Consider the following 20,876-nt stretch of genomic DNA (forward strand, 5'->3'; position numbering starts at 1 on the left):
GAACCCGAGCGCCCGGTAGACAACATACTGTTCGGCGCTTTAGGTCTTGGTTACAGATTGCCCTCTCTGTCCTTCTAAGAATTGAGTCCCCTACCACCAGAATCTGTCTTTCCTTTCCCTTTGCTGCCCCCCCACTCTCACTGGAGGAGTTCTTCCCCCGGCAGCTAGGAGAGTCCCTCAGCTCCAGCAGTGCTGGTCCCTGACTGGTTTCACCAATGTCACTCAATGTAACGTACTTATTGGGATGCTCCAGTCCTGGATCGGCCTCTCTGGCACTTCCCCCTCTACCCCTCCTGACTGTCACCCATCTACTCTTTGCTAGTGCCTGCACCTCTTTGTCTCCACTCGCCTCTGTGCTGGCCCCTGCCGGCACCTGCCATGTACGTTCTTGGCTCACCTTTAGTATGGAGGGACTTCTCAGTGCTGACAGTTGCTTCCCCAGATTCAGAACCTGGGCTTCCAGGGAAACAATGTGCTTACATTTTGCACAGCAGTATTCGCCCTCGATCGGATGATCAAGGAACGCATACATGCGGCAAGATGTACAAAGACTCGCCTCTCCACACCCGCCGGGCATCGTACCTATTAAATTTAATGAGGACTGGAGATTATACCCTGTCCAAATTACCTAACAACTAGCTTCCTGACATTAATACTCAGCAATACAATACACAGGTACTCAACAAGACAATACACAGGTACTCGCAGAACTACATGCACTCGCAGAACTACTATTTTTTTTATTTTTTGTTTACTAGTAATGGCGGCGATCAGCGATTTTTAGTGGGACTGCGACATTGCAACGGACAAATCTGACACTAAGTGGCACTTTTTGGGGATCAGTGACACCAATACAGTGATCAGTGCTAAAAAAAATGCACTGTCACTGTACTAATGACACTGGCAGGGAAGGGGTTAACATCAGGGGTGATCAAAGGGTTAAATGTGCTCCTAGGGAGTGCTTCCTAACTGTGTGGGGGAGGTGCTTCAACTGTGGGAAGACAGAGATCTGCTTAGCTTAGCAGAAACGCAGGATCTCCATCTTCCCCTCTGACAGAACGGCAATCTGCCTTGTTTACAAAGGCAGACCGCCATTCTGCTTTACTCAGAATGATCGTGAGGCCTGCCGGACCCGCAGATTTGCTCCCGCTGTGTCCAATCACAGGGGGAGCTGGTCGCCTGTGGCACGCATGCGAGCCCCAGACCTAGTGCACGAAATTACATATCTTTATTTGATTTTGCACAATAGAGAATGTGGAAATTGGTTAAGAGGATAAGCGAAATTCACTGCTTGGAATATTTGAGGTTTAGTGAGGGGTTAGACATGGAAGCCTTCGAAGAGACATGGAGGGACTAGGTAAAATACAAGTCTTCACCCCAGGCTGTTGAGGTGTGGGAAATATAGCTCGGTGACTTACCGTGAATATAACTGGATGATCCATATTAATTAGAGTAAACGAGAAGAGGAGTGGAATAGGTAGAAGCCATGACAATAGGGGGAGGATTTGGGGGTTAGGACAGGGGGGATGGGAGGGGGATTTAGGGGTAGTGGTGGGGGGGCTGGTTTAGGAGGGTATTTGGGGATATTTAATGTATAGGGGATTATATGTACTTCCTGTTTTTTCTATATCGTTGAATAAATGGTTAATAAAGAATGATAACGCCACAATGATGTGAATACGTAAAGGGATGAGATCGAACTGCAAAGTTGAAACTATATCTCCCACATAACACTTCGCTGAAGTGGCAAAAAAAAAAAAAAGAGGATAGACACTCTGATATGGAAAGAGAATCAGCCTAGGATCCACTTACCTATTTTACAACTGCCCAAAGATGGTGGAGGTTTGGCTGTCCCCTCTGCTGGTTATACTTCCTGGATTCTCAGCTGCAACATTTTTCTGGTTGGGGGTATATTGATGAAAGGGACCCCATTCAAGCTATACTGTCTGGGTCTAATAAATATCCTCTGCTGGCCCAATTGGAGGCGGGGGTTGGGATTGTTCCACATGTCCTACCTTGATCTTCATGGCTAAGGTCTTGGACAAGATGCAATGTATTATGGGCTATGATGGCATTTCCAGATTTCATCCTATCTGGGAAAGGGGGCGACTAGAGGAGATTGGGAAACTACAGGGCTTTTCTGCCTGGTATTCTAGGGGTATACATTTCCTGTATCAATTACCAAAGGCCATCTAAAATCCTTTAAAGACTTACAACTCGAGTTTGGTTTACCCACCACTAGCTTTTATCAATACCTTCAACTTTGCCATCCACGTTCTATTCAAACCAGGTCCACATCTCTCATACAGATAGACACTCCACTCATAGATCAAGTAGTTACTAGCAATGAGAAAAAAGGTCTTATATCATCTTTATATGGGTCTCTTCTTATATCATCTTTATATGGTTCTCTTCTTCTATCATCTTTATATGGGTCTCTTCTTATATCATCTTTATATGGGTCTCTTCTTCTATCATCTTTATATGGGTCTCTTCTTCTATCATCTTTATATGGATCTCTTCTTCTATCATCTTTATATGGGTCTCTTCTTATATCATCTTTATATGGTTCTCTTCTTCTATCATCTTTATATGGGTCTCTTCTTATATCATCTTTATATGGGTCTCTTCTTCTATCATCTTTATATGGATCTCTTCTTATATCATCTTTATATGGATCTCTTCTTATATCATCTTTATATGGGTCTCTTCTTATATCATCTTTATATGGATCTCTTCTTATATCATCTTTATATGGATCTCTTCTTATATCATCTTTATATGGGTCTCTTCTTATATCATCTTTATATGGATCTCTTCTTATATCATCTTTATATGGATCTCTTCTTATATCATCTTTATATGGGTCTCTTCTTATATCATCTTTATATGGTTCTCTTCTTCTATCATCTTTATATGGGTCTCTTCTTATATCATCTTTATATGGGTCTCTTCTTCTATCATCTTTATATGGATCTCTTCTTCTATCATCTTTATATGGATCTCTTCTTATATCATCTTTATATGGGTCTCTTCTTATATCATCTTTATATGGGTCTCTTCTTATATCATCTTTATATGGATCTCTTCTTCTATCATCTTTATATGGATCTCTTCTTCTATCATCTTTATACGGATCTCTTCTTATATCATCTTTATATGGATCTCTTCTTATATCATCTTTATATGGGTCTCTTCTTATATCATCTTTATATGGATCTCTTCTTATATCATCTTTATATGGATCTCTTATATCATCTTTATATGGGTCTCTTCTTATATCATCTTTATATGGGTCTCTTCTTATATCATCTTTATATGGATCTCTTCTTATATCATCTTTATATGGGTCTCTTCTTATATCATCTTTATATGGATCTCTTCTTATATCATCTTTATATGGATCTCTTATATCATCTTTATATGGGTCTCTTCTTATATCATCTTTATATGGATCTCTTCTTATATCATCTTTATATGGATCTCTTCTTATATCATCATTATATGGGTCTCTTCTTATATCATCTTTATATGGGTCTCTTCTTATATCATCTTTATATGGGTCTCTTCTTCTATCATCTTTATATGGATTTCTTCTTATATCATCTTTATATGGGTCTCTTCTTATATCATCTTTATATGGATCTCTTCTTCTATCATCTTTATATGGGTCTCTTCTTCTATCATCTTTATATGGATCTCTTCTTATATCATCTTTATATGGATCTCTTCTTATATCATCTTTATATGGATCTCTTCTTCTATCATCTTTATATGGATCTCTTCTTATATCATCTTTATATGGATCTCTTCTTATATCATCTTTATATGGATCTCTTCTTATATCATCTTTATATGGATCTCTTCTTATATCATCTTTATATGGATCTCTTCTTATATCATCTTTATATGGGTCTCTTCTTATATCATCTTTATATGGGTCTCTTCTTATATCATCTTTATATGGATCTCTTCTTATATCATCTTTATATGGATCTCTTATATCATCTTTATATGGGTCTCTTCTTATATCATCTTTATATGGATCTCTTCTTATATCATCTTTATATGGGTCTCTTCTTATATCATCTTTATATGGATCTCTTCTTCTATCATCTTTATATGGATCTCTTCTTCTATCATCTTTATATGGAGCTCTTCTTATATCATCTTTATATGGGTCTCTTCTTATATCATCTTTATATGGGTCTCTTCTTATATCATCTTTATATGGGTCTCTTCTTATATCATCTTTATATGGGTCTCTTCTTATATCATCTTTATATGGGTCTCTTCTTATATCATCTTTATACGGGTCTCTTCTTATATCATCTTTATATGGATCTCTTCTTCTATCATCTTTATATGGATCTCTTCTTATATCATCTTTATATGGAGCTCTTCTTATATAATCTTTATATGGGTCTCTTCTTATATCATCTTTATATGGGTCTCTTCTTATATCATCTTTATATGGATCTCTTCTTCTATCATCTTTATATGGATCTCTTCTTATATCATCTTTATATGGAGCTCTTCTTATATCATCTTTATATGGGTCTCTTCTTATATCATCTTTATATGGGTCTCTTCTTATATCATCTTTATATGGGTCTCTTCTTATATCATCTTTATATGGGTCTCTTCTTATATCATCTTTATATGGGTCTCTTCTTATATCATCTTTATACGGGTCTCTTCTTCTATCATCTTTATATGGATCTCTTCTTCTATCATCTTTATATGGATCTCTTCTTATATCATCTTTATATGGAGCTCTTCTTATATCATCTTTATATGGAGCTCTTCTTATATAATCTTTATATGGGTCTCTTCTTATATCATCTTTATATGGGTCTCTTCTTATATCATCTTTATATGGATCTCTTCTTATATCATCTTTATATGGATCTCTTCTTATATCATCTTTATATGGATCTCTTATATCATCTTTATATGGGTCTCTTCTTATATCATCTTTATATGGATCTCTTCTTATATCATCTTTATATGGGTCTCTTCTTATATCATCTTTATATGGATCTCTTCTTATATCATCTTTATATGGATCTCTTCTTATATCATCTTTATATGGGTCTCTTCTGATATCATCTTTATATGGGTCTCTTCTTATATCATCTTTATATGGATCTCTTCTTATATCATCTTTATATGGGTCTCTTCTGCTTTGCTCTCAGAGCACTCTGCAGCTTTATGGAAGGACAGGGTGGTCTACAGATATCTCTAACATGGATGGAGAGTGGTGGCAATCTATATTAGAGCAAGTTTAATGTTTATTTCTCCTACCCAACGGTTGTCACAACATTTTGTTATTCACAGAGTACATAGAACTCCCCTTAAATTGTATAGATGACAAAGTAGAGAGAGTCCAGAATGTCCAAGGTGTGGAGGTACCACTGCGGACCATATACACATGTTTTGGTGGTGCCCTAAACTGGTGCGCTGTTGGAATAGAGTAATATCGGTTATAAGCCAAGCGTTCAGGTGTCCCTACCAAATGACCCTTTGACCTGTATATTAGGGTTTTGGGATGAAGATGTACTTACACCCCATGTCCGGACCGCTATATCTCGCTTATTGTTTTTTGGCAGGTAAATATATTCTGTTATAGTGGATAGCGCCTCTACCACCCACGTCTGAGGACTGGAGTACCCAAGATAACTCCACATTTCTTAAGGAGAGACATATCTTGGAACCCCATGGTACTCCACTCAAGTTCAATAAATGATGGGACCCGTGGGTACACTAGAGTTGCCACCTCATCCCTTTAAACTCGAACAAATATGAATTACACAGGTTCTGAGGCTAATTTAATGCAGATAAGGTACCAAGTGAGTTTAATTACCACCTTAATCAGCCACAGAACCTGTGTAATTAATATGTGTTCATTTTTTAAAGGGATGAGGTGGCAACCCGTGGTTACAGGTACCTGGCTTGGCTCCATTTGCCCTCATTTCTTTATAACTTCTACAGTGATAAATATCTTGTTGGGGATGCTCTAGAATGGGTTACCTTTAGAACAATAATGTGTGGACACATATGGACCTCTCGTAATGCAATTTAATATGCTCATAATCTTCTATTTATAGGAGGTTGGTATTAAACTCTCAAATGTTTAGTGTTGTTTGCCGGCTCATTGGACAAGTATTGGTTACACCTTACTATATAACTGACTGCTAGTGGTAAGAAAATATTTATATATTTACGTCTATTTCATTATTTTCAAGATCTGTAGCAATATTCTTGTTCCAAATATGGACTTTACGGTACTTATTACTGAGCTGCTCTTTTTGATACTGTATGAGGGAAATAAATGTGGACTATGTAAGGACAAATGTTCTGCTTTTTGAGTTGTTGCCACATGAATATTTTTTAGGTTTTTGTTTGTCTGTGTATGTACAATCACAAAATCTTTAATTAAAAAAAAAATAAAAATATGTCGATACATTCATAAATCTACTACTTTCACTTTACAGCTACTTCACTGATCTTATGGTGTTTATTAATAAATGAAGTAAACTGATCCATGTGCAAATTCATATACAACATAAAGTGCTTTGTGTTCAAGATGCTGTTCCCTGCAGATCCACTGCTTCCACTTTGCACCTACTTCATTAATCTTATAATATTTGCTGCTATATTAAATAAACTAAAAATCTGTGCAAATTCATGTAATCATACAATATTTTGTGCTCAATATAGTGTTCTCTGCAAGTCCACTGCTTCCACTTTGCATCTATTTCAACAAACCTATTTTGCTAAATCAATCCACCAACCAATGAAAAGTTGATAAGGTGTAAAGTTCTCGGTGCTCCAAACTGTGCCAGCTGTAGTGTAGCCACGCCTTCTTCCACCTCTTACACACGTGATGGTGAGGGCGCCCCCTTAGTAGTGCTTCCCCACTCACCAGAGCAATATGACTCCCAGCTTTTCATCTACCAGAGTCACCAACATCCTTCACACTCTCCTCACCTCCGATGGCAAAGGAACTGGATCCTCCTCGCTCACTCCTGCAAGTCTGGTGTGCTTTCTGTCAGTCTCCCTCCTAGCACCACTTTACCACAACCACCCCCACCGCCCCAGTGTGAAAGGGCTATAAAGGTTACGTTTTAGTTAAGTGGCCTTTTTGGTGCGCAGGGAAACACACCCTCATCTAGTTCTAGACCATTATTATTTAGAGACATTGTTTATTGTTCAAGGAGCCCCTAGAAACCTTTGGAGGAACCCTGGCTGAGAAAGGCTGAACTAGGCAGTCATATATCTCTATCCCCCTTGGTGGGAGTGGAGATGACCCCCATCTATAAGGATATACAGTACATACACACACAGCACAAGGACATGTTCACACTACCAGATGTTTCTAGGGGCTGCAGTTCCTCTGATCTCCACAAGGTGGTGATCTCACTTCTACACAGGAAGTCTCTATGGAAGACAGGAAATGAGTTCAGGAACAGACAGGAAGTGATGTCATGGTACAGACAGGAAGTGATGTCAGGTACAGACAGGATGTTCCGGGTGAGAGGTGAGTTGGGAGGAAGTAGAGAGAAGACATTGCTGGAAGAGGCAGCAGAGAAGGTAATAGGATGTTATTTTCTGTTTATATCCAGTAGCCACCCCTCTATTTATTTATTAAAATGCTTAATCTACGCAGTCTTACCCAAATGCCTCATCAAATTTTTCCTTCAGATACTCTGGGCCATATCCATGCAGTGCCTTATGGACAAGACATCCGGTTGTAAACAGAACCTGTTCTTTCATGGGCAGCCAATGCAGGGCTCTAAGGGATGGAGTGATGTGGTCACGGCGACCAACACCTGTCAGTAACCTTCCTTTCGGCATTCTGAAATTGTGAAACGGCATGTCTGTCCTCTTCCTCCATAGTCACTGTGACGTCTTTTATCTCCAGCAGATGATGATATACACATATATAGTGTGGAAACCTAGATTAACCCCTTCAGGGTCAGAACATTTCCCCACTTATGGGGCCGAAACATTCTCTTCATTTTGGAGATGTGTCACCTTTCCCACCAATCACCTTCTCACCTCATCAGTCTATACTAACGGGTTATATAAGTTTTGTTAGTTAAAGGGGGTTATTTAGGGAGGATTGGAATATGTATGTCTTTATTTTATAAGATTCAAATAGGAAGAAAGAGGGAAAAATGTAATTTGTAGTGAATGTCTCCATAATGATCCCAGTCTCAGATATTTATCCTAAAATGTGATCAGTAAAGTCTCCAGAGACCACAGGAGATCACAGGAATATGATGTGTCCTGGCAATGCCTGAAGACAACGTTCATCTTTTATTTAGGAGAGGTGTGACGCACCCGGGAGAAATTACTCTGTGTGTACAGATACCTCACAGAGCGCCACTCACAGCTCCTTCTACCTATGTCCCTCCAATCCAAGTCAGAGAATACTATGACATCACAATGACCTCACAGCTCCTGCTCTCAATGTCCCTCTCACAAGCAAAGCAAGATTGTTGGTCCCAGAATTCCTTGCAACAAGTTTTTAACCTAAAGAGTGGGGGCCCTGTCTGGGTATCCCAGTGGGGTTTTGATAAAAATGGAGACCTGATTGGTGAGGTGAGGAGGATTCTGGGAATGTCACTTGATTTTACTATATGTGTTCAAATCTAGAGTTTTCCTCCTGTGAAGTCTGGAGATCTTATGTTAATCACATTGCCTCCACCTCCCTCCCTTTCTGATTGAATAGAGAAATAAGAAGATTCTAGAAGTCACCAGAGAGATCTTTGAGCTGCTGACAGGAGACGTGAGTGGTGCAGGGAAGGACATCATGATGGACAATCAGCCGCCCCTCACATCACCAGGTAAGAGGAGACTTTATAGTAAAGGAGAGAGCAGTACGGAGGCTCCACCTAGATCCCCCATCATCTGATAAACACATAGAAACAATGTATTCAGTCAGTGTGTGTGTTTCCTACAGATGGATCCAGTAATGGGAACCCACCAGAGAGATGTCCCCGTCCTCTGTATTCCCGGGATTCTACACAGGAAGATCACACCATCCCTCACCATCATCAGGTAGATGAGGAACAATCACTGATAGTATCATTAGGATCTGTACATTATCTGCATTGTTACCATTGATGTCATTTTTATTATATATTCAGAGTGGAAACCTGAGAGATTCTAAAGTTGAGGTTAAAGAAGAGATAAAAGAGGAGGATGATGAGGATGGGGTGATGGAGGAGTCAGAGTTTCTAAAAGAACACAAAGATCTGTACCAGGACACCATGGTGGAGTCATCCAGCTACAGAAACCCACCAGAGAGATGTCCCCGTCCTCTGTATTCCCGGGATTCCACACAGGAAGGTCACACCATCCCTCACCATCATCAGGTAGATGATTGACAATTATTGGTAGTTCTGATTTATACACAGCATGTTTGTTACAATGAATGTTTTATTATATATTCAGAGTGGAAACCTCAGTGATGATAATATTGTTGTTAAAGAAGAGTGTAAAGATGAGGAGTATGGAGTGATGGAGGAGTTAACAGAAGGACACAAGGATAAGATGGAGCCACCTAATACCAGGAACCCACCAGAGAGATGTCCCCATCCTCTGTATTCCCGGGATTCCACACAGGAAGGTCACACCATCCCTCACTGTTACAAGGTTGGTAATGTGTGGATTTTTTATGTGATGTCACAATAATAAATCTTATATCTTACAGATGATATTTTCTCTCATTTTCTTGATTTAGAGTGGAGATCCAATCGATATAGAATTTGAGGTTAAAGCAGAAGAAGAAGAGAGGTATGTGAGGGATGATCAGCAGTCTATGGAGGAGGATGGAATAACGGGGACATTTATAGAGGAGGACACTCCTACAGAGATCAGCACAGGTGGGTCATTAACACTAAATACATTCCTCCACCCATACTGCTCACTGATTGGTCCAGAGTAGGGTGGGGACTGGGTGATATCAGCCTGTAATCCCCTGGTCACTTTCCTGAGCTGTGTTCCCCATCCTGTAATCATTAGTTGCCACCCTACAGAGGACCATTTACTAGTTACCTTGAGGGGGAATTGAAAGATCCTCAGAGACAAAGCTGCCTGATGTGGGAGGAGTCCTGGTTTAGGGGAACCAATCTGCTCTAGTCTGTCTGTCTGTCTAGTGATAATCTTTGTATCTCTATTTTAGTAGATGGACGGGAGATGAGGAAAACCTCAGAGGATTGTCTCACTTTGTCTCCAGACTGTAAAGTAGAAGATGAGGACATCACACAGTATAGTCCAGGAGAAAACCCGACTACCTCAAATGTCCATCCCCCACCACACAGTGTAGATGGACCATCGTATTCCTCTTATCCTGAGGAACCTCAGACTGTGAGGGACGGTGCCGTCCTTCCAACAGATAAGAGCCTTTCCTGTCCTGAGTGTGGGAAGCGTTTCCGTTTTAATTGCCATCTTAATGAACACATAAGATCTCATACAGGGGAGAAGCCATATTCCTGTACTGAGTGCAAGAAGTGTTTCAATTCTAAATACAATCTTAATGTTCATAAAAGGTCTCACACGGGGGAGAAGCCTTATTCCTGTCCTGAGTGCGGGAAATGTTTTTCACAGAAGACCAATCTTTACACACATCAGAGATCTCACATGGGGCAGATGCCATATTCCTGTCCTGAGTGCGGGAAATGTTTTTCACAGAAGTCCAAACTGTACACACATCAGAGATCTCACACGGGGGAGAAGCTGTATTCTTGTCCTGAGTGTGAGAAATGTTTTTCAGACATGTCCCATCTTTACACACATCAGAGATCTCACACGGGGGAGAAGCCGTATTCCTGTCCAGAGTGTGGGAAATGTTTTTCAGTGAAGTCCAATCTTTACACACATCAGAGATCTCACACAGGGGAGAGGCCATATTCCTGTCCTGAGTGCGGGAAATGTTTTTCACAGAAGTCCAATCTTTACAGACATCAGAGATCTCACATGGGGGAGAAGCCATATTCCTGTCCTGAGTGAGGGAATTATTTTTCAAAGAAGTCCAGTCTTCCTGTACATCAGGGATCTCACACAACCCTCGAGGTGTATTAGTGCCTAGAATGCGGGAAATGCCTTCTATATGAATGTTGCTGGACATCACAGCTCTCATGTGGGGAAGAAGCACACCCTGATATATAACTCAGATATACTCCATGGCTGATCTTCATCATGTAAGAAACAGTTCCCAGGGTGTGAACATTTTGTGAAAAAATGACATTTCCAAGGGTTTAAATCGGGTCCCAATCTCCTTGTCCCTTATGACAATCTCCTTGTCCCTTATGACAATCTCCTTGTCCCTCATCTACCAGAGAGCTCAGCAGCGGTGTGGGAGTTCATTAAAAACTACAAGCCGACATCGGCAAAGAACAGAACTCCGTGAATGAATGGCACGGCCACGCTCTTTTCATAAAGTGACAGCCGGTGTGGGGAACTTCTCTCCACACTGCTGTCACACAGAGGACTCGGATCACTGAGGAACATGTAATATCTTCCCGAAGGTGAACGTTTCCTTTAACCGTTTCACTTCCAGAGCCGGTTTTGCAATTTTTTTTGCCCACATGTTTAATGCCTTCAATACCGGACACTTTCACCCCCTCCTGCCCAGGCCAGCTTTCAGCACTGTCACACTTTGAATGACAATTGCGCAGTCATGTGACACTGTACCCATATGACATTTTTATCTTTTTTTCCCATCAATAGAGATTTCTTTTGGTGGTATTTGATCACCACTGGGGGTTTTTATTTTGTGTGCTACAAATTAAAAAAAAGGCAGAAAATGTTGGAAAACACACTGCACCACCGATCGTCACACGCCCGAGCGGCTTATTTTTCTGGAGGTCATATGACCTCCAATGAGGATAATGGAACGCCAGACTGGCCGTCATTCTGCTATAGGCTAAGCGGGAAGGAGTTAAAAAATCATTGTAGGTCTGAAGATTATATAAAACCCCTAAAACATGATATAATTTCCGAAAGCAGACACCCTAGAGAATAAAATAGCAGTAGTTCCAATTTTTTATATCACACGATAATATCGCAAAAGTTAATTTTAGGGCGCACAAAAACACGTAATTACCCAATTTTTGTGTAAAATATAAAAGCAGAGGTTGCGCTGAGTAAATAGATACCCAACATGTCAAGCCTTAAATTTGCGTGCACCTGTAAAATGGGGATAAACTTCAGTACCCTATATTTTCTATAGGTGACGCTTTAAAAGCCCCCTATATCATCAGTTTAGTGTTACGGAGGAGGTCTGGTGATAGAATTATTGCTCTCATTCCGGTGTGCGTAGCGACATGTAACGTGTGTATCGCATTTAACTTTTTAAGGGTAGGTGCCCCAATGTGTGAGTTTGTTTGCACATGCATATATTTTGGGGGGCGGGGCCTCAGAGGGTTTTTGGGGGGGTTATGTGCCTGGGTTTAAATTTAATTTTGTACAATTAAAAAAAATGTTTTTTTCATCACATAGAGCAGTCTTTTTCAACCAGGGTACCTTGAGTTTCTTCAGGGGTGCCTTGGCAAAATGCTGAACAATTACCCCAAAATTGTATACAAGCCGGAGGGTGGATGAAGTCTTTTAGTTACACAAAGCCTCAGGTTTTCATTGTACACCATTACAACCTTCTAGCTGCCAACCTCCTAATGACCAATGACATCATGAGCTGATAAGGAGGATGTCAGTTGCCTGAATGTCATCCTTGTGTGACCCTCCCCCACCTCTCTCCATCAGCTTTGGGGTCTCATTAGCTGAGTGATGGAGAAAAACTGAGGGAGAAGAGAAACACTGGAATACTAGTCAGTACCAGTTTGCAAGTGTATTTGCTTTGGAAGAATAAATCACTTATAATGTTGGGTGTCCTACGTGTGTGGATGTTGTTGCATTATGAAGAACGATTAGAATAGTTTTTACATTTTAGATTGGAGCACCTCAAGACTGTCCATAATTTTGGAGGGTGCCTCAAGACTAGGGGTGCAACGGATCGTCACCGATCCGTACGGTTCAGCCTGTTCGGATCGGCACACATGCGCTCCACGGAGCGCACCGCTGCCTCGGCCTTAGGAAAGGCCACGGCGTCGGCCTAGCTCCGGAGCGGCAGCCACCTTGGTACACCCGGCGGCTGTTTACCACATGATCGCTCCGTCACATGACGGAGCGATCACTTGTAAACAAACCGGCGTCATGTCATGATCTGTACAGTCGTGTACTGATCTGTACAGTGGAGGGGAGAGATCAAATGGCAGCAGTGCCAATACTCTGCAATGCCCTGCCAATACTCTGCAATACCCTGCAATACTCTACCAATACCCTGCCAATACTCTGCCAATACCCTGCCAATACTCTGCAATACCCTGACAATACCCGCCAATACCCTGCCATACCCGCCAATACCCTGACAATACTCTGCAATACCCTGCAATACTCTGCCAATACCCTGCAATACCCTGACAATACCCTGCAATACTCTGCCAATACCCTGCAATACTCTGCAATACCCTGCCAATACCCTGCCATACCCACCAATACCCTGACAATACTCTGCAATACCCTGACAATACTCTGCAATACCCTGAAAATACTCTGCAATACCCTGCCAATACCCTGACAATACTCTGCAATACCCTGACAATACTCTGCAATACCCTGCCAATACCCTGCCATACCCGCCAATACCCTGACAATACTCAGCAATACCCTGACAATACCCTGCCATACCCTGACAATACTCTGCAATACCCTGCTAATATATTATTACAGTGGGGGAGATTTTTTTGTTGATCCGAAAATGATCCGAACCGTGACTCCTGATCCGAGGAACGATCCGAACCGTGAGTTTTTTGATCCGTTGCACCCCCACTCAAGACTGTCCAATATTTTGGAGGACACCTCAAGACTGTCCATAATTTTGGAGGGCGCCTTGACTGAAAAAAGGTTGAGAAACACTGACATAGAAGAGAAAAAGTCCCCAATGTGATGCTTTTTTGGTGACGGGTTCTATTTAATGAGACATCCAGGGTCTAAAAGACCCCCAATGTCTCCCCTGTGCTCCACTGAATGTAATGTAATACAGATCACACTGCATTATATTCTTTCCCGGCCTTGATGGTGGGGAAACTGTCACCAGGGACCCGGAAGTGATGTCATACATGTCACTTCTGGGTCAGGAAGAAGAAGGGGAGGAGAACGGATGTGTGTCCTCTCTCCTCCCTCCCCTCTACCTGACATCACCCGCTATGCTGGTCCCGAGTCCTAGATGGGTAAGAGGAGCCCGGGATGCATAGCCGGTGTGTGTCGGGGTGGGGGCACTTTACCGGGGGGGTGTGGAAACATTCGCTCAGCCACCTGAATGCTTCCATCTGACAAGTAAACCTGCTCCTTGCTTGCCCACAGCAGGGCTAAATGTTAAAAAAAAATACCTATTCAGCCACTTTAGAACTGTATGTCCCGGGTGTCAGGCGATAGGAATTGTTCATCCCTGAGTTCATAAGGAGATCAGAGATCACCAAAGGGGGGCGTGGCCTGAGCAGGGCATGTGAGCGGTCGCACTGCACGGAGCTCCCGCTGATAATCCTTCTTTGATCCTTCTCCCGATACCGAACCGGACTCTCACATACCCCATCTGTCTCCGGACACCCCCGTGAACCCCGTAGTGCTCACCTCGCGCGGCACAGTCCTCATGAAGCCCCGAAAGGGAGATAAAGAAGCCGAGACCGGGACAAGCATGGAGATCCAAGATGGCGCCGACACCCCTCAGGCACAGAGAACGGCGAGAGGCTCTGCTAAGCAGCATGACGGCGGCGGTAAGTCTCATGCTGCCCAAAAAGACCAGGGTAAAGACCAGCCTAGAGACATGCTGTACTATGCACAGAAGCTACAAGGGGCAGGCGGCTTGAATCCTCCATCTATGCAGGCCCTTCCCCATGACGCCGGCAGAGGCCTCAGCCCTCCAGCATTAGATGACACAGTGCCACTGGAATCATCCCTGATCTCTACCCCAGATATGTTTGATATGCTGCAGGAAGATTCCCAGCAACCCACGCTGAATGATATATTGCGCGCTGTACACCGCTGTACTGCCTCAGTGGATGGTTTAAAGGAGCAGTTTGGGGGCCTTACAGAAACAGTCTCTTTATTAAGACAAGACCTCCAGAAAATCAGGGAGAGAACCACTGCAGTGGAGGGCAGAATCAGCGATGTGGAGGACCAGATGCCCCCATTAACTAGAGACACTAGAACAGCAATACAGCAGGCGACACAAGCTAACGCCAAAACTGACGACATTGAGAACCGTCTCAGACGGAATAATGTTCGCATTGTGGGACTTCCAGAAAAGGTGGAGGGTAAAGACCCAACGGCATTTGTAGAGCAATGGCTGCAGGACATTTTTGGCAAGGAAGCCTTTACACCATTATTCGCAGTGGAGAGGGCACACCGCACGCCGCCGTGACCCCACCCCCCAGGCAACCCGCCAAGATCCATGCTGGCACGTCTACTGAATTATAAAGACCGTGAGATCATACTAAAACTAGCGAGGGAAGCGACATCATGGCTAGATCACAACGAACAAGACCTACGGAGACACCGAGAAAACGAAAGGGGCGACTGAAGGTTGAAATAGAACCCTGATAAGGTTGGTGAGCGGTTGACAGATGGTTACATTCTATGTTTAACGGGACATATCACACTAAGCTAATTTCAGTGTTTTGAACGGGCTCAAATACATCACTGCACTGAGCCCAATACTAAAGCGGGTGAACCGCACCCACAAGGTCTTACAGATCCCAGTCAAAAGGACAGGTTAACAGATGCCCGGTTGGCACAAGTTGGACTCTTTGTTATAAACCTAAAGAAGCAAGGGGACGGTCTACTCTCATCTTACATCGATGGGCCACGGATGGCCACAATAAATCCAGGGACTGTTTCCCCGTGTTTCATCTTTGTTGCGCAGTTGCGCCATGTTCTAAGTTACACTCTATGCTACATCGTATCACTGCATTTAAATCTAGGTCAGTTTGTGTGCATGGACTACCCGAAAGAACTGCCCATATTCCCACGGACGTGGGACACTTCAACTTCATGGGGCAGAGCCGGCCGGCTCTTGCTCCACCCAGATAAGAACCCAATCTACTGGACATGGCTAATACGATAATGGTGTCCTGGAATGTCCGAGGTGTACATGATCCACTGAAACGCATAATGATAAGTTCCTGTTTAAAGAAGTTTCACCCTGCTATTATAGGATTGCAGGAGACTCACCTTACAAAGGATACAGTGGGACTCCTGCAGTATTCCTGGGTGGGCAGGGCCTATCACTCCACGCACTCCGCGTTTTCTCGTGGGGTGAGTGTGCTGGTTCACAGGTCCCTGGCCTACCAGGAATTGGATTCTGCTATTGATCCATTAGGTAGATATGTATTCATCTACTGCAAACTGTTTACTCTGACCCTGATCATTGCTTTTGTTTACATTCCCCCACCATTTTCTAGAGAGATATTGCAGCTCCTGCTGACGTACCTGGTAGACAAACCTGATATACCCACCATAATCATGGGTGATTTTAACGGGTATCTTGACCCAAAACTTGACAGACATCCTCCGGTCCAGGCTCCACTAGGGGGAAGAGGCACTATTTTGAGCCGCTTGTTGATGGAGGTGGGCTGGATAGACGTCTGGAGAGCAAAAAACCCAACGTCCAAACAATTCTCATGTTTCTCTAAACCACATGGCTCGCTCTCACGCATTGATCTATGTGTGGGGTCCTCACATGTCGTAAACCTAATAACCAAAATTGAATATCTCCCTAGAGGGGTGTCGGATCACTCCCCATTAGCAATACACCTGGTAACACGCCCTGAGGTTTCTTTGCCAAAGGCTCCTTGGAAGCTCAATGCCTTTTGGCTAAAGCTTTTCACATCCCAGGAAAGGATAATGAAGCAAATTGAACAATATTTTTATGAGAACCGATTTCATCATGATAGTGCAACTAGATGGGATGCTTTTAAGGCATGTCTTAGGGGCACATTCATAACAGAAATAGAAACCATTAAATATAATTCATCGGTCCTTGTTAAACGGGTTGAAGACCAGGTGCGGCGGCTTGAGTTATCCTATGTCACAGATCCCTCTGAGTCTGCAAGGGAGGCATGGATATCGGGACAGGATTCCCTGGACCGGTTGAGATCCTCCGCTGCGGAGCGGAAACGATTTTTTACTAAACAGGCTTTTTATGAGGAAGGGGAAAAGACTGGTCGGCTGCTGGCCAAAATTGCGAGGTCCCAGCAATCGTCACCAACCATAGGAGCTATCAGGTGCTCAAATGGGAGACTAGTAAATGACACTGAATCAATTATAAAAGAACTAGCATCTTTCTATGAGAATCTATATAAGCCATGTGAGAACTATACAGATGCTGCACTACAGGATTACATAAACAAGATTTCCCTGCCTGCTTTGTCGTGTCAGGAGCGCACGGAGTTAGAGGCCCCAATTACGCTGGACGAATTGAGGGAGGCGGCTGCCTCCTTCTCTACGTGCAAGGCACCGGGGGATGATGGGCTCCCAATGGAGGTGTACACACAATACGGGGAGGCGATTCTACCGAAATTGCTAGAGGTATTCAACTCATCCTTTAAATCAGGAAAACTACCAACATCCATGACTAGGGCCAATATTATACTACTACTAAAGCCTGGTAAGGACCCTCTAGATCCCAGTTCATACAGGCCTATCTCGTTGCTGCAGAGCGACGTGAAATTACTGGCCAAAACTCTGGCCCTAAGGGTTAATAAAGTCATTTCTTCCATTATACATCCTGACCAGGCAGGGTTTATGCCCAAGAAGTCAACCGCCACTAACTTGAGACGACTCTTTCTGAACATGCAGACCCCGGCAGAGGGAACTGACAGTAAGGCACTGTTGTCCCTTGATGCTAATAAAGCATTTGACAGTGTTAGCTGGCAATACCTGTGGGCTGTATTGTTCAGATTCGGGTTTGGTCCTAGGTTTATTGCATGGGTACGGCTGTTATATGCTTCACCGCAGGCAGCGGTACGCGTGACGGATAGGATGTCACAGGTCTTCGCACTGGGTAGGGGGACCAGACAGGGATGCCCCTTGTCCCCCCTGCTATTTTCGTTGGCCATTGAACCGCTTGCAGTACAGGTCAGAGACTGTCAGCAAATCAGGGGATTCAGACATGGTGAATTGCATGAGAAGATAATGCTCTATGCGGATGATATGCTCCCCTTTTTGGAGGACGTGGACGCCTCATTGTCCCATGCAATGTCCATGATCTCAGAATTTGGCCACTACTCAGGTCTTACGATTAACTGGTCTAAGTCTGCATTAATGTTTTTGGAAGAGACTCCGGTCTCACCAGCGAGCCTCCCATGTCCGATCCCAGTAGTAACCTCCTTTAAATATCTAGGCATCTACATATCTCCTAGTTTGATTGATTACTACAAACTAAACATATATCCCCTACTGACACGGTTTAGAGACAAAATCAACATATGGAACAGACTTAAAATGTCCCTGGCTGGGAAGACGAATCTTATTAAGATGATCCTGATGCCCCAGCTCCTATACATGCTGCATAACACACCGATTGTCATCCCCCTCAAAATATTTAGAGTGGTCAACACATTATTCAGAACATTGCTATGGCATAACAAGCCCCCTAGAATCAAGTTGGAGCAACTGCAATGTCCAAAGGAGGGGGGAGGTCTTGCACTCCCCAATCCTTGGGTATACTATTTAGCGGCACAATTACAGCATTTAATAGGGGCTATGGCTCCATCCCCTGCAGGCTCATTGGCTAAGCTCCTGCTGAGGGGAGCAGGGGTGGATTCCATACCAGAGGGACTGGAAGCTCAGAGATTTCAGAAACCAAATAAGCAGATGCCAACCTACGCTCTTCTTCAAAAAATATGGAACAAGGTTAAACAGCTACAACATGTCGTGGGATTTACTACCTACAGCCCAATATGGGAAAATAACTCCTATGAGGAACTGGCTAAAATTAAGCAGGGTCCTAGATGGCGTAGTCTGGGAATTACTCACTTAAAACACATTTTTCGGAATGGGAGGCTGCTATCTTTTGCAGACCTGCAGTCTGAATATTCTTTACCATCTACTATGCTATTTTGCTACCTACAACTCCGACACGCAGTGCAGGCACAGGGCAGGGCAAGGGAGTGGGTACAATCACCCACCCCTATTTTTCACATACTACAAGAGGCAACAGACACAAAGGGGATGATATCTCAATGCTATCTCATGCTTCTATCCTCCTTTTTAGAGGGGCATCCCATGAAGGCAATGTCACAATGGGAGGAAGACTTAGGACCCATTACAGGAGAACAGTGGGAGGAAGCCCTTCAAGCGGTCAATGCATGTTCGTTAAACGTATCACAAAAGGTTTCACAACTGTATATTTTGTTGAGAGTACATTATACACCGGTAAAACTGTACAAAATGGGGAGGCTACAAGATCCACTGTGTAACAGATGCAGAAATGCGCCAGGCGATTTGATTCATCTGCTCTGGCGCTGCCCCAAACTCCATAGATATTGGACAGAGGTCATGACCTTACTCAATAGGGTTTTTCAAACCAATGTGACTCTTGATCCGCTGAGATGCCTTCTGGGCGTATTAGAGGAGATCATCCCGGAGAATATAACTAGAATGGCCTTTGCCAGAGCCTTATTTCAGGCAAGAAAAACAATACTTTTACATTGGAAATCAGACACACCACCGGTGGTTAAAATGTGGATCCAACAGATGGGTAATACCCTGGTTATGGAAAAGTACATATATCAGCATAGAGGGACCCCAGGGAAATTTGACAAGTTGTGGGATGCATGGCTAGATACCCCAGGTATAAGTCCTATGGAGCTGGTACAAATGAGATTGCTTAAAGGTATATAGGGATGTTTGGGACTGTGGACAGAGGAGATACAGTGTGAGTTATGGAGTATTGGTATGGATGTTAATGACATGAGATAGTGGAATAAGGAAGGGGGGAGGAGAAGAAAAACAACAACAGATATGATGGTTTAAAAAAAGGAATTTATTAAAGTTATATTTGTTGATTTTCAGTGATTCATGCATATGTGAATTTGTTAACAAGGGGGAAATAAAAGGGTTAATTGAATGTATGTATAACATATAACTGACTATACAGAATGTGACAACTTAAATGTAATGTGATACTATATGTTCTAAGAGCAATAAAAACTTTCTTGATTTAAAAAAAAAAAAAAAAAGAGATCACCAAAGACATGGATGAAGTGTTGTACCGTGTTGGCCATTGATAGCAGTAGAAAAATAAAAATGGAGTCCTTACCTTTCATTGGCTGAGTGCATTTTGTGGTGTAAGGTTTCACAAAATCTCTTTGGCTGCATAAACACCTGAGCGTTTTCAGCTCGTAAAACGCCCAAAAAAACCCTGAAAAACGCCCAACAAGCAAAATCCCATTTATTTCAATGGCACCTGTTCACATCTGAGCGTTTTGTCACCTGAAGCAAAACGCCTGAAGCTCAAAAAAGTACACGAGCGTCTTTTTGGACAGATTACAGGCGTTTTTCTGCTTTTTACATTGGTGACATTTTGACCTGTGCAAAATCGCGGCAAAAATCGTGGTAAAAAAACATGCGACTCTCTGCCTGAAACCAAAAACCTCAGGTGCGAATGCAGCCTTTTGCTGCGTACACACGACCGGTTTAGCCGTCGTAATAAACTCCGACGGTTTCTACGACAGAACTCTGACTGAATTCCATTCAAGCGGTCTTGCCTACACATGGTCAACCCAAAGTCCGACCGTCCAGAACGC

The 20,876-nt window shown here is 42.9% G+C and overlaps 1 protein-coding gene across 1 annotated transcript in view; it reads right to left on the reverse strand.

The window, feature by feature from the left end:
- Positions 1-20,876, reverse strand: part of LOC141121934 (uncharacterized) — a 103,538-nt gene that overhangs the window by 64,148 nt on the left and 18,514 nt on the right. The window contains exon 7 of the mRNA XM_073611686.1: positions 2,256-2,340. Within this exon, the coding sequence (XP_073467787.1) occupies positions 2,256-2,340 (85 nt within the window). The remainder of the gene's footprint in view (positions 1-2,255; positions 2,341-20,876) is intronic.

The sequence above is a fragment of the Aquarana catesbeiana genome, unplaced genomic scaffold (genome assembly GCF_042186555.1).
Source record: "Aquarana catesbeiana isolate 2022-GZ unplaced genomic scaffold, ASM4218655v1 unanchor235, whole genome shotgun sequence".
Taxonomy (NCBI): domain Eukaryota; kingdom Metazoa; phylum Chordata; class Amphibia; order Anura; family Ranidae; genus Aquarana; species Aquarana catesbeiana.